We start from the raw sequence: 15,554 nt of genomic DNA, 5'->3' as shown, positions 1-15,554 counted from the left end.
TTATAGCAAAAAATATTTATAAGAAAATTAATGTTAGTCAAACCATTTAAAAAGTTTACAAATTTTGTTGTTTATTTTTTATTTATATTTAGATTAAAAAAGTAAGTTTATATATAAAAAAGATAACAAATTTTAGTCGTTAAATTATACAGTTTCAGATATGTAAGTTCTATTAGTATTTTATAAGTTAAAAATAGTTTCTTATATTTCTTCATCATCGTGTAAGTTTTTTGTTTTTGTTTCTTTTTTGTTATTTCTTTTGCCACGCAACGGAACTTTACGAACAATTTTCAAATTAGATTTCTGTGAAAATAACTTAATAAGTTTTGTTAAACTACAACATTATAAAGAACATTAATACAAACGTTTTGATGAATTTCATTTGTAATTTCATCGAACCTTGTACTAAGGTCTTCAATTGACTTCGATTTGTACTTTGGGTGCATGATTCTCTACAAAATGAATAAATAAAATTAAAAAATGTTTACACTTAATCATAAACTACTAGGTATTTTACTTCTTCATAATACTTTTTGTTGTAGGCTCTTTTTCTATACTGACTTGTTTCCTTTAAAAGAACTAAAGTCGATTGTGCCTAAATAAAAAAAAATTATCAATAAAACTTACCAACATAGTTAAATAAGCTCAACAACACCAGATGTCTTCTAGTAAATTTTAAGTGCACTTGAAAATTAAATTATCTAAGTATTGATGATTCTTTTTAGCAAAACAGATACACTTTGTTTCTTATAGGTATTAAAAAAATTCTATTATCAAATTTTGATTTTTTTATAAATAATGTTTCAAATGCAGCAAAATAAATCTATCAATTTTTCATAAAACTTGCTATTAAATTCTGTAAGTTTTGTACAACTATTAAATACAATTTACATTTTGGCTGTTCATCAGTTGTTTCTGACACTGGAGGAGCTGTTGTGTGACGTCATCAAACTTGCATTCGAGCTCGTGCAACTGTCTTCTGTAACTCGCCTTCTCCTGCATGCTGGTTTTGGCCAGCAACTGAGCGTCATTTCGCTCCTTCATCACCTGCCAGTATAAACGTTGACAGCGCAACTAGAATAAAGTGATGAAAAAGACTAAATTTGTTTAGATGACTTCGAAAATCCTGCTTAAATAGTTTACTGATTGAAACTATTGAAAACTGTAGTTGAAGGTATAAACAGAAGTAGAGCAACAGCTTTAAACTTAATTCACATCACAAAACATGTTAGTTTCTCTATGTTAGTAGAAATTGTCAAGTTGTTAAAAATAGCTCGACTTAGTTCTGAAAAACTGTTAGTATTTTAAGGGGTAGAAGATGTAAAGAAGTTATGTATATATGCGTATTGCTTCTGGTTTATTAACGAAAATACTTAATCAAACCATTTCTCTTTCTTTTTCAACTTCTTGCAGTTGCTGCCACACGAAATCCCTTCTCGTTCTAAAGATGCTGCAGTCACTTTTCAGCGATGAACATGTCAAAGCCAACTGGTCTCTCTCCTCTATGTACTATTTGATATGATTACTATATTTTAAATATGTTCCTCGGTATAACTAGAATAACTTTTTATACTTAACTTATACTTATCTTATAAGTTTTTAAAGTACGAATCATTGTTTTCTTCTATCGTTTTGATTTGTTTATGTTCAACGTTTAGTAAACAAAATAAAATACGCGAATTAAGTTGTACAACAAAAAAACGTACGTTACTGCTTTACAAAAATGTTAAACATCACCTAACATCATCAAAATATTCATACAACAAGTGATTGTTTGTCTAGTTAATTTATCGTATAAACTTATTCATTTAGTCTTTAACCACCTCTGAGCATTTAAAATTTAAATTCAGGCATTCTTCTCTTTTTTTGTTCAGTTCTTCAACTGATTTTGCGTATAGAGCCACTGCTTCGTCTTTGGCATTTTGTAGATTGAGTATTTGCTTATCGCGGTCCAACATTCCACAGCTTGCCTTATTTTCAAGATTTTTTTTGTAAGTAAATGTTGTAATTGTACATAATAAATATAAGAAATTTATGTAAAAATATTTCAGCTTGTCTTAAATGTGTATTTCAAGAATGTATTCTTATTCGTAAATAAATCATAGAATATTTGATTATTTATACAAGGAATTTTAGTTGAATGAAAATATAGCTAAGATAAACAGTTTATAAAACTTGAATACAGGTATTCAGTTACTGAAAAAGCAAATTAAAAACTTTATTAGTATCAGCTTGAGCCAGTTTCAACTTAAGAAAGTCGACTTGTGCGCGAATTTTAACAATTTCATTCTCAGTAGGCGCTTTGAGCATCTTTTCACGAAGTCTCAGTGATTGGGATCTTTCCATTTCAAAACAGTTTTCCATCTGTTTAGATTTTACATTTAAAATAAACAAATTAAAAACTTTAACCAACATAACAAAATTAAGTTGCTTGTTTCTGGGTCATTTAGTTTACATTGATTAAACTTAGTATAAAAGATTAAAAAGTAAAAATCTTAAGACTTTTTTCAAGTCGGCTTTAGTGTGATCACTTTCTTGCAGCAGCTTAATGTTCAAATCTTTCAACTTCAAATTTTCCTCGTTCACTTTGACCATGTTCATGTAAATATTGCATTTTTCGTCCTTGAGGCGGTCAATTTCTTCATTTGCTCTTTTGAGTTCGTTTTCTATCGTTTCGTATCTCTGCAATCTGTTTTGAAAAGTTTTTACTTTTGTAAGAAAGTTTATAAATCAAATAAACTGTTTTTATTGTCAAAAACTTTTTAAGGTGTTTCAAGTTGTAAAATCGAAAGTTAGTTTTAAAAGTATATTTTCACAAAATCATTACATTAGATCTAAATATCAAAACGTTATATATGTTTTAATATTTAGATCTAATGTAATGATTTTGTTAAAACTATATTTTTAAACTAACTTTCGATTCTACACTTTGAATGATAATTCAATGATAATAATGAAATGATTTAAAGAACAGTGACCATTTAGTAACAAAGTATTTGTTGAAAAAAAAAATCAACCTTTTTAAGTATCATTTTTTACAAAACTTTAAAATGTTTTTAAAAACTAACTTCATATTCAACGTTGTCAAAGATTTAAAATTTATATTTTTTCATTGTTTTATCCTTAACAATTTTATGTATATAACAGTGGCGTCGCGTGGTATTTTTTTAAAGTGGTGCAGAAAAAAAAATCCGAGTTGCCAGTGCTCGAGTTGCCTCTGCTCGAATTGCCTCTGCTCGAGTCGCCCCTGCTCGAGTCGCCCCTGCTCGAGTTCCCCCTACTCGAGTTATCCCTGCTCGAGTTAACCCTGCTCGAGTTGAAGGTGCTCGAGTTGCCTGTGCTCGAGTTGCCTGTGCTCGAATTGTCTCTGCTCGAGTTGATTCTGCTCGAGTTGTCCCTGCTCGAGTTGCCTCTGCTTGAGTTGCCTGTGCTCGAGTTGCCTCTGCCCGAGTTGCCTCTGCTCGAGTTGCCTCTGCTCAAGTTGCCTTTGCTCGAGTTGCTTCTGCTCGAGTTGTCACTGCTTAGCTTTGTTTTCATTTTTTGTTTACAATCGCTTGTGGAATGATACTTAAACTGTACTGTTTTAAAGAATTTTTAACTTAGCTTACTTACCGCAAGATATTGATTTTGCGGTAGTTCTTGAAGAAAATTTTGCTTTTTTGAGTTCATTTGCGCCCCTAGTGTATAATTAATATTTTTATAAATATATAGGTCCAAAAAGTTTCTAACCGTTTCAAATTGGTTAACGCGTCATTTTTCTCAATATTAAGCTGACTTGTTTTAACTTTTAATTGGTACTGAATGCGATTGTTCTCTTCTTTCACTGATGCAAGCGTTCTAACAAGATAGTTTACCAAGTCTTCATCGTACTGTTTTCCATTTAAATGGTCTTCTAAAAAAAACATTCGTGTCTAAATTGTTAGTAACTTTTGAAAATAAATATTTAGATGTGATTAGTAGTTTTTGCTTCAATACTTACCTGAAGAAAACAAAACTTTGAAATTAAAAGATAAAATGAATATAAGTTTATAAAAGTGCCAAATTATAAGGCAGGGGAAGTAATGTGATCGAGATATTATTTGGAAAACTGTTAAACTTTTTATTAACTCAAAAGTCATTTACCAAAAGTTAAAAAAAACACAACCAAGTTTTACACTTTGATTTTTATATAAAATTTATTTTAAAAATACTTAAAGATATTTATACTCAAAATGAACCAAAACGGTACGAAGTGAGCAAAACGGTACTTTTAGCTTTTTCAAAACTAAACCGTAGTTTATACCTGAAACTTTGATTGAAAAGTTTTGAATGTCTGCCTCTTTGCCAACAACTTGCTTGTAGACTTGTGGATAATAAATTCCAATTATTTCCAGAAACTTGTCAAAGTTTTCCTTACCTCTTCTGTGCAGCATATCAATAAGTCGATCTGTAAAATTATAAATTGCCACAAAAAAAAAGTTATAAAGTTATTTAAAGTATTAATCAAATGTTTAAAGTTTAGATATTTTAGAACTGTTTTTGGATTCAAAATTTCAAGTTAAAAACAAATAAAGTTTATAGTTCGAAAACTGCACATATTAGTCACTCTAAACACATAAGATAATAAAAGTAAACCAAAGCAACTAAAAAACTTTATTTAAAAATCTACAACAGCCCTAGTAGCCTTACTAATTCGCTGATGCTCGGAAGTATTGATGAAGGGGCTTTCCAGTTCCTCCTTGTCCTGCTGATCGATCACGTGGTTGGTGAGCAGTGAAGCGTAAATTTTGCTGAAACTTACCTGAGCGCTGATGATGAGCCTTCCCCTTTGAAGATCATCCACCCAGGAGTCTTCCTCATCTTCGGAGCTCGTAAGGAGTATCTCTTTCTCCATTTTTATTGAAGCTTTGGTTTGTTATAACAGTAAAATTATCTACTTCTTAATAATAAAGTGATTAACAAGTTGAGATTTTCTTATGTAAATTATCAAGGCTTTGAACATTTTGTTTTATAGATGTTTAAACCAAATATATGAAAACTTAAAAACGTTTAGAGAACAGTATGTGTCTAATTAAACTTTTTCTTACGTAGAAAAAATATCTAAAATATATTGAAATAAGATAAAAGCCAAAGTTTTAGTAATTAAATAAATTGCATTATTTGTTAATGTTAAAAAATTAATTTTTTTAAATCAAGAAGAATATCAAAAAAAAACGGTGTTTTATCTTACTATGTACATTTAAACTAACTTAGCAAAAATATATGATTATTTTGCTTATTTGATCGTATTTTTTGAAAATTTTTCTTGATTTTGTACGACAAACTTAATAAAAACAAATAACTATATATCTAAAATACATTGTATTTAAAAATTAAATAATTAAGTTAATTAACAACCATGTGATTAATAACTTTAACAATGTTTAGGGGTTTTATAGTAAAATAAGATTATTAAAATAGTAATGAATTCATTCGTTACAGCTTTCTTTAAAAATTGAAAAAAGTAATACTTTTACAAAAACTAACTTAAAAAAAAAAAACAATAACACAAAATAACTTCAGGTTATGAGTTTAAAAAAAAATCCTGTAGTTTAAAAGGGCTTATTATAAAACAAAACAGTATCAATGTATTCAGCGCAATAAGTTATATTTTGTCAAAGATAACCTATTTTCTTAATTTTAGTTTCAAACAAACAATATAAAATTAAAAATACTGAGCTCAATACATATTAAGTGTATATTATAGTCTGTCATAAAACAACCCTCTTCTAAAAGGCGTTTTTCTTTTTGTAATGGCAGATGTTTTTTTATTTGATTTAGCTTAATACACTTTCGTTTTAATTTCAGACAAATAGTGTTTATGACTTTAATTTTTTTTAAAGAGAAGTAAAAAGTAAAAACATAGTTTTTGTAGTTTAAAATAACTAATGTTATACACAAATAGGTATTGTGATAACAAAAACGTTATTACAATTGGTTATCAATTTTATAAAAAATTACATAACTTAATTAACAAGTTTATGAATGCCTTTACTACAGTTTATCTACAAAAGTGATAATATTTTATTTGAATTAAAAAAAACATTAAGTTTTTCAGTAACTTTTTTAAACATTAGTTGTTTTTATGATTAAAACAAGAAGTATTTTAAACGCAAGAACTTTAGTTTTATTTTTTAAAACTATAATTTGAAATAAATAATGAGAACTCAAAAACAAAACGTCTTTCTAAATTTAGATAAGATAGTTATAAGTAGATATGTAAGTTATTTTTTTCAGTCAAGTCAATAACAGTTTTATTATTCATGTAGTTATTGATTATATTTATAATATCTAAACTTTTGTTTGAATAAAGTGTTTAATGTTTGTTTATTCTAAATATATGCTTTAAATCACTTTTAGTTTATGAGTATGTCAAGAAAAGTGTTATTTGTTTAATTTCAATGGATTTATACTTTTTAATAGTTAAAAATTGTGCTTAAAAACATTTTGTGTACGAACGAAATTGCGTAAAAAGCTTTGAAAAATTATATTTTAAGGTAAGTAATTTTCAATAACTTCAAAATAGCTATCAACTTTATAAAAAACTTACAAATGTTTTATAATCACAACAATTTGCATAGTACCTTTGTTTTTCAACTACCATATGTTTCTTTGTGTTAAACAATTTAAGCGTACCTTATCGATGTGTTTACTTTGTTTAATTGTAACTCTCAGTTTTTATTTTTATGAATTAAGCTAAAATGTGACTAAGACTACAACATCCTAAAAACTACTACATCAATAAAAGTATAAAAATGTTATTAAAGACAAAGCTGTGTTGATTTTAGTTAAATTTCAAATTAAAAAAAATACCTTTTTTTTTAAATGTAGTGATCGAATAGCTGAAATTACAGAGTCAGCTTTTAGAGAATTGTTAGAATAATAGCTAGGGAAAATAAAACTTGTAGTGAAAAGCGTGCAGGATACTAATTAATTATTGTCAAGTAAGTTACAATTACCATATTTATTAACATTATAAAGCAGTTTAGATTTAAATATTTTTTAAATTAGATAAAAAATAGATTCACACAAATTTATTTTCAAAGAGTAAAGTTCAACACTAATCCATAGCAACTACTTCAAAGTAAAAGTTTATACTTTAGTAAAAGAAATTCTTAAACTTTTGTTTTTAGTTGTGGAGAAAATGTGTATTTAACCCCTGCTGCTGTAGTAAACCTTTTTCATTTAATCAGTTTTTATGATATACATCGCCACGACTTTTAAACATATAACTTTTGCCTTTATAAAATGTACATTTATTATAAAAATATAAGGTTTGTAATTATTAAGTCTAAATTTTATAAAATACAATTTAATTTGCAAGTTTTGTAAAACTTTATATAGTTATATAACAGTTATATATTGCGCTGTATCTACTATTAAACATTAATTTACAATAATCTTTAGTATTTGTTCTTATTATTACCAAACACATATATGTATATACCTACTTCATCTTTTATTCTTTCCCAACAGTAACAATTCTTTATATAGTTATAAATCAGTAGAATTTAACACTATATATTCTTTCTAATATTAACCATTAAATTGCAATTATCTATAATATTTATTCTCATTTTTAATAAACACATATGTATATACTTTAGCTTCCACTCGGTCCTTACAGTATTTAAAATTTTACAGAGCTCCTTTGAGTTTGTAAACTTGTTAACACACAGAAACAAGTGATAGTGTAATAAAGGAAAGGCTACTGCTTAAGATCGTTATTATTATATATTCCAGTGAACTTGTTTCGCTTGGGTCTTTATTATCAAACGCTTAATTTTATATTTCAATAGAAAATCCTATATAACAATTAAAACTTTAAATTGAAAATTTTAAGTTAACGACGTCGACAGTTTTAAGTTGTGTTTTAATTTAAATATGTTTTATTACGTACTCTGTTAGATTTTATTTTATTGATAATTAACTGTAGGTTGTTAGCTCACTTTTTAATCGTTTGTTACTGGGATTAAACTTAGACATTGCTAAATTACGTATTAGATGGTGTTAAGTAATATCACAGTCGATTTTATTCAGTAACGTAATTCTGTGGTTTTCTATCACAAACATTATCACGGAACTAATTAATACTTTCAACGTAATTTTACTTAACAAATTTTACAGTAAAGTGAGGTACATGAAGACTTTAGCTTGCTATATGTAATTTATTGTCAAAAAACTAAAAGAAACAAACTTCTAAAAACTTAATAAATAATTTATAAATAAAACATAACGTAAACTACTTAATGAGCTTTAAATCGATAAATATATAAAATTTCAACAATTTTCTCAATCATAATAATTTTCAATATCTTTAACGTCAACCACATTAAGACTTCGTCTTGGAATTCTATCCTGGTAAAATTCAATTACCTTTTCATGAAAGTTTTCGTTCATGAAATCAACACTAACATAATCGACGATTGGGTCTTCATACCTGTTTAAATTTTGTGGAAGTTAACTAACCTTATTGTTCGAGTTAACTGTAGTTAGCTAGATTCAAACGAAAAAAGTTTAGATGTACAAATGTAGTCATATAGGTTGGAATTAATCTATAAAAATCTAACCACTGGACTTCAAATACAGTTTCATTTCTGCCGATAATTTTTCGCAATGTGCGTTTAGTAACCAAGAATTTCTTTAATAGTTCGTTAAAGTTAGGCAAATTTTCTTTCAGTTCCCAAGTGCATTTATCACTACATAAAAAACTAACCATTAACTGATTTGTTGACTTTTTCTAAATTCAAAACTTATATTTATAGATTAAGTACCTGATCTACTTTTAGATTTGAATATATAGGAAAATGAGAAGTTTAAAACTTAATTTATTTAACTGCTTTCCATACTACAAAGTTTGTTTTTTCAATACGTAGTATATTAAAAAAAACATTTTCAGTAGTTAAAAAAAAAACCACAAAATTTTTAAAATCTACCAAAATTTGTCATTTCTATAAAAATAATTTGGAGTTCAGATTTAAAATATATTAACAAGCATCAACTCATAATAAATTAAAAAGTTACTACTTTATAATAACAAACTTATTGCCATCATGGGGTGTCCATTTAACACGATACTGTTTTACACCTTTACTGATACGAGTGTCTAAAATCTCCTCAACTTTTCTCTCTTCTTCACCAGACATAGTTTCAAATTGATCGGTTTACAAAGGATCTAGTAAAGTTTAACACTTATTTACTACAAAGCTATTGTGCTTAAATTACATAGGTTTAGTAGACAGTTTATGTTTGTTAGTTTATGCTATGTACACAAGCTAACTTAAATATTTTTAAAGGATAAAAGTTTTAGATATTGTATTTATTTTTATGGCACAATAAAACAAAATTAGATACTAATAACTAAAAGTTAAGTTTAAATTGTATAAGCGTTTAATTGAATATCTAAAATAAAACTTACTGTCAACAAGTTTTAAATATAACTAAATCAAAACAAAACAATAAAAATATTCAAACTAAAAATAATAAGACTATCAACGACAAAGTATTTAGATATTGTTTATTTTCTTATCAGTTTTAAGTCTTTTAATCACATATTTAAATAAGCTTGCAAACTATATTAAACCATTGTTGTATTTAGTTGTGGTAAAATTCTAATTAGTTGATTGATTTAATATATTTTTGGCTTTTTAAGAAATTCAGCTAAAATACAGAAGTGCGTGGAAATTAATCGAATAAAAAATAATCAGAAGACATTTAAAGTAATGAAATAAACATTTTATTATGTAGTAGTTCGCAGCAGTAGTGCATCACTTTTCAGTAGAGTGTTTCATAAGCCTCAAAATTTGTATAAACTTATTTGAGAAGTTCACATATAACTATTAAACTTACAGTTTTTTTTTCTTAAAACCCAAAACTTTAAATTTGACTTAATCATTCAAAACTAAATATTAACTTAATGTTTGTACTGTTTTTTTTTTCGATTTAAAAAGCAAACCACTTTATTTTTAACAATTGATAAAAACTTTCTTTTTTATTTTAATTGTTTTTTTATATGTGTGTGTTACTAATTTTTAAATAGTATTTATACACTTAAACTTATTAATACTATACAAAATAAACTTAACAACTAATAGAGTTTATTTTTTATTTAATTAAGTATATTCTAAAAATTAAATTATATATTATAATACAAATGTTCAATTAAGAAAAAAGCATTTGACATATGTGTTATTATAAACTGTAACTTTTATTGTAATGTTTGAAGGTTTTTTGATATCGCGAAAACAAACTATGTTGTTAATATATTTACAGATATTATGTTTATGATGTGTATAGTATTACGAGAAAGTATGTGTAGGTGTTACAAAACAAAAAAATATATACTGTTAGACTAATTATTTAATAGATATAGCTTAACCTTTTTGTAGTGGCGTATTTTTTTTATTTTAAATGGTTCTTTTTGTTTTTGTATGGGACAACTTACTGTACAGTTTATTAAGTAAGGTACATTATGAAAACAAACAACTGTTCTTTCAAAGTTTTCTAACTAGCAAAGTATACAATTTTTCGATATCCAAACTGTAATAAAAGCCTTAATTTATTCAAAATATTTTGATTTTTTTTATGATATAGATTTTTAGATTACAAAAAGATATGAATTATGCCCATAATATCTTAACACTTAGCTTATAAATATTCTCGATCTTACTTATTTCTCGCAAAAGCAACTATCTCAATACAGTAATATATTTTACTTGCTAGCAGTGGCGACGCGTGGTTTTTTCTTAAGGAGTGCAGATAATTTACATATACAAAAAGTCCTTAAACTTAAAACTTTTGTCTTGAGCTGTGAAAGTTCACTCTTATAAACTTCTTTGCTCGTTTTTGGTAATCTTCACTTGTAGCTTCACCCGCTAGCGTAGTCTGCTGGTTTGGTTGCTTCTGTACGCGCGCGCCTGCTAGCTCGTGTCGCTTACTTTCTATCTTCACCTTCATTAAGCTGGCATGCTTTAGATCAAGGTTTCCCAATGTGAGCCATGACAGATACTCAGCGGGCGATGAGCAGCAAAGGGGCTAAAGGGGGGCCATGTGCAGTTAAGGAGCCACAGGGGGGCCATGAGGTCATAATTTGAAACTTTCTCTAGATATCCAGGAGTGGTTGATGAAGAACATAACAAAAAGTCTTATTGGTAGTTTTTTGAGTAATCTTGTTGAAGGGGGCAATTTGAAAAAAAAGTTTGGGAAATCCTGCTTTAGATGCTCAGATTGACAAGATTTAGCTGACACAGATTGAGCTTGAAGATCCAACATTAAAAAAGTTTTGAATATCCAATATAACAATTTGAAAAAGGAAACCTAACGACGGTCGATTATAATTTGCTGTGTTTTTGTACACTTTATTTTTCATTTGCTTATTTTTTGTAGTTGGACCAACAGTTCCACCTTTCCACCTAAAACACCACGCGTCGCCCTTTATTTCTCCTTTTAAACAACTGCGGCCCGCCGAAGACTTCTTTCTGTAAAGTTCTGCCCTAAGCAACATTTTTAGGAAAATTGGTCGGTTTCATATGGAAGGTTGCCCACCCGAAAACACGACACACGGCTATTCAAATTAAAACAATTTAAGTTGAAAAAATTGAAAACAAAATGTTCATGTAGGTCAATTCGATTAGATAAAAATATTAAAACATAAATTGAAACTAAAAGTTAGTAAAAAAGATAATTTAAAATAATTAAGAAGTATTACAATTTGATGGTCAGAATTTGAACAGTCGTGCACCCCCTAAACTATAATAATAGAAAAACTTATATTTGCCATCGTTTAAAAGTTTGTGCAGAATTTTTTCCTACAATTTTATTCAATCGTTTTTGAGAGATGAATCTTCCAAGCAACCAAAACGTCATAATTAAAACGAAATAAAGTTTTATTAGAAATTCTACTTTTTCAAACTATATCCATTTATGAAAGTATGATGAAAAATAATCTACTTATAGCGTTCACTTTGTGCTTTGGGGCAGTTAGCTTTGTCATTTGGTTGGGCTCCGGCCCCAGCAAAGAGCAAAACTTACCGAAAGACACTTTCAGAGCCTTTTTAAAGCTTCATGCTGGGATCAAAGATAATGCTCCCAAGCCTTACACCGAGATGAGCTGGGTGGAACTTTTAAAAGAAGTTAATCCGTGGCAGCCAGTAAAGAAGATAAACATCTGCAACGATCAGATCTTATGTTTGTTAACAGAAGTAGTGAAAACAAAACTAAGTATTCTTTTGACTTATAGTGGAGATTTTGCTGCAGGTCTTGGTAATAAGTTGAAAGAATACAAGTTAATTGTTTTGATCGTTTGCAGTGTTTCGACGATCTATATGAATTCGAGGTTATTTTACTTTTATTTGCAGCTTTAAGAATTTTGTGTCTTTTGTTATTATTTATTTTGGTGGTAAAAATAAGTTGGAAATGCAATGCTTGTTTTTCTACAAATTATAATTTTTTTCTTTAGTTTTCTTAAATATAATTTACAAATTTATATGACGATTAGAAAAACGACAGTTCTTTTTAAATATATTTTAGATGTAGCGAAACGTATTTAAGTACTGATTTAAATTATTTAGTATTAATAATTTACTATTTATTAATAATTTAGCATTAGTACTAATTATTTAGTATAAAGTATTTTTTAATAAGTTTTTAAACCTATGTTAAAAATTTAGAAATAACATATGCCTTGTAAGTATGTAGTTTTAAAAATAAAACGACTAAACATTTATAAATTCTAGATTTAAAAAATGTTTATATTAACTTTAAAGTAAAAGAAAAGTACTTATCTTTAAAATTAGATTAAATTAATAATCGGAGAATTTAAAGTGCTCTAACATATAGTGAGCAATAATAACAATATTAATGCTATTTTTAACGGTATCGTAGATGATTAAACACAAGTTTAAATTTGAGTACTATTTAATAATTTGAGTACTATTATCATCTTTTTTGACTATAAGCTTCAATAAAGTACTTAATCTTGGTTATTTCGGTTTAGTTTTGTATATAAAAATTACATAAACTTTTAGTGTGTTGATGAAAAATACTTCTTTGCTTGTCAATGCTATGAATCATGCAAAGACAATAATGGCATCAAAAACTGCTCGTAGAAATGCCAGGTACATCTTGGTAAACACATACCGAATTCTCATGTTCCTGTTGCTAATCACAGCCGACATTTGTCTTCGAGCTGTCATTTACTTCATAAGAAATTTTGTGCTTACAGCAGAGGTAAGTATTAAATCAAATGAAACTTTTTCTACTTGCGAATTCTATAATGTGAATGAAAAGCTCACATTTTAAAGTTTATACAAAGCATTAAAAGATTATAAAAATTACTAAACAGAACGAAGCACCTTCCATGAATGTTGCTGAACGACAAAACTTAGAAAAAATTAGTCCAGAAAAGACAATACTTAGTGAAGAGACAAAAGAAAAGGCTGAAAACGAAGTTCGAAGTCACATTGAGATACAGCAACAAAGCCAACAGCAACAACAACAACAACAACAACAACAGACACAAAAAGATCAACTTATGTTGATTGACGAACAACAAAAACAAAAAAAGAAACAAAAACGAACAGAAGAAAAACTTGTACGAAATGCGCTGTACAAAAAAAAGGAAAGAGTCATTTTCAACGCTCTTTCAACGGTCATTGAAGAAAAAGAAGAAGAAGATGATGAGGTCAAAATCAAAAAGAAAAAACTGAAGCTACCGAAGCTCATCAAAATGAGGAAAACACTCAGTAGCATTAAGAAAAAAGGAATAAAAGTTAAAAGGCGTTTTAAAAAACTTTTTACTTGAAAGGTTGCCCAATATTGAGTTATTTTTTTGTTGTGTTGTTGCAATTTTTGCCTTGTATTAATAAAAATATAAGAAAAAAAAAACGAGATGTACGTTTTTATTGCTGGATTGTGATAGTGCTAAAAAACAAGCTTTAAGTTTGTTTCTACACTTATTATTTATTAAAAACTTAATTTGATAGACATATGAGTATATCAATTTACATTAAACTGTAAACATTTTCAATTATTCCTATGTTTCTCAAAAAAAAAAAGGAGTTAAATCAGATGTGCCAAATAATAAAAGCCAAACGTAATTTGTAAAAAATTCTAAAAAAATCAAAGTTAAGAAGTTTTAGAGCTACTAAATAAATTTACAAATTAAACTTATGTAATAATCATTTTCGAGAAGTAGTAATTTTAGAAGTTATATAAACTATACCACTATCTTAAAAGGAAAATAAGCATATACCTAAATAATAGCTTTAAAAAAATTACATTTAGTTAGGGTTGGGCAACGTATGGTCTGCTGACCGAAAGCTACCGGAACAAGGCCTAGAGCAGTCTCCTGCCCGAATCAAGAATTGTTTTATTTAGTAATATTTTAATATAAAACAACCATAGGATAAATGAATTTAAAATAAACTTATTTTAAAAGTTAACGGATAATTTGTTTGGCTAGCTAAGAATTTTTTTTTATTAATCAAATGTATGTTGTCTAATTAATAAACAATGAACTTTACCGCAAGATCAACAACAACAGCATCCGAGACAATCCTACGACCGGTTTCGTCCTTATTAGGACTCATCAGGCAGAAATAGTCGCGAGAAACCGCTATTGTGATCTTAAACAAGCGGGCTTAAGTACTAAGTACTGAAGCGACCGTTTGTGGGTAAAGTTGAAAAAATGACACAGCTATATCATTCACAGCTCAACGTCTCAGACATTGTCAGCTTGTTGTGAGATTGTAGTCTGCGCTCGTTTGATCAGTTTTAGCCAATATTTATTTCAGCCATCATCAACAATGTTGAGATGTTTTATGCCATCGATAATAAACAATGAACTTTACCGCAAGTTTATTATCGGTTTATTTATATTTATTATTTACATGAACTTGTTTATTATCGATAGCATAAAACATCTCAACATTGTTGATGATGGCTGAAATAAATATTGGCTAAAACTGATCAAACGAGCGCAGACTACAATCTCACAACAAGCTGACAATGTCTGAGACGTTGAGCTGTGAATGATATAGCTGTGTCATTTTTTCAACTTTACCCACAAACGGTCGCTTCAGTACTTAGTACTTAAGCCCGCTTGTTTAAGATCACAATAGCGGTTTCTCGCGACTATTCCTGCCTGATGAGTCCTAATAAGGACGAAACCGGTCGTAGGATTGTCTCGGATGCTGTTGTTGTTGATCTTGCGGTAAAGTTCATTGTTTATTATCGATGGCATAAAACATCTCAACATTGTTGATGATGGCTGAAATAAATATTGTCTAATTAAGAAATGCTTATATCTGTGAAAGAATGTCAACTCACAATTTTTATTTTTTTAACGAGAGACTGTAAAAAATAGTTAACTTTTACTACAACAAGAAGATGGTATCTATATATTGTTTAATAAAAATACAAGATTAATTATTCAAGATTTTAATTTGCAAAACTAATTTCACCCTTTAAGGGATCTTCAGTTACAATTTAAATTTGAAAAATAAAAGTAAAACTAAACATGGAAAATACTATAAAGC

The 15,554-nt window shown here is 27.9% G+C and overlaps 1 protein-coding gene across 1 annotated transcript; it reads right to left on the bottom strand.

The window, feature by feature from the left end:
• Window positions 1–201: 201 nt before the first annotated feature.
• LOC145836521 (caspase recruitment domain-containing protein 11-like) lies at window positions 202–4,873 on the bottom strand. The gene is made up of 10 exons (XM_082944316.1): window positions 4,669–4,873; window positions 4,283–4,426; window positions 3,730–3,892; window positions 2,503–2,689; window positions 2,218–2,364; window positions 1,824–1,970; window positions 1,384–1,509; window positions 892–1,047; window positions 366–452; window positions 202–303 (listed from the first exon to the last, which is right to left on the bottom strand). Exons 1-10 carry the CDS (start codon window positions 4,871–4,873, stop codon window positions 202–204), a joined length of 1,464 nt encoding a protein of 487 aa, XP_082800442.1.
• Between the last annotated feature and the right edge of the window lie 10,681 nt (window positions 4,874–15,554).

This window comes from Thalia democratica, chromosome 5 (genome assembly GCF_965202585.1).
Source record: "Thalia democratica chromosome 5, ktThaDemo2.hap1.1, whole genome shotgun sequence".
In the NCBI taxonomy this organism is placed as follows: domain Eukaryota; kingdom Metazoa; phylum Chordata; class Thaliacea; order Salpida; family Salpidae; genus Thalia; species Thalia democratica.
Note: the sequence above shows the minus strand (reverse complement) of the source record. Positions and strands in the feature narration are given on the sequence as shown.

Excerpts from the sequence above, each read along its gene's own strand:
- LOC145836521 (XM_082944316.1), bottom strand. The coding sequence starts at position 4,873 with ATGGAGAAAGAGATACTCCTTACGAGCTCCGAAGATGAGGAAGACTCC. Across the intron at positions 1,971-2,217 it reads CTCAAGCTGATACTAATAAA|GCAAGCTGTGGAATGTTGGA; the intron begins GTTTTTAATTTG and ends CTTGAAAATAAG. Across the intron at positions 304-365 it reads CAAATGAAATTCATCAAAAC|AAATCTAATTTGAAAATTGT; the intron begins GTTTGTATTAAT and ends TTATTTTCACAG.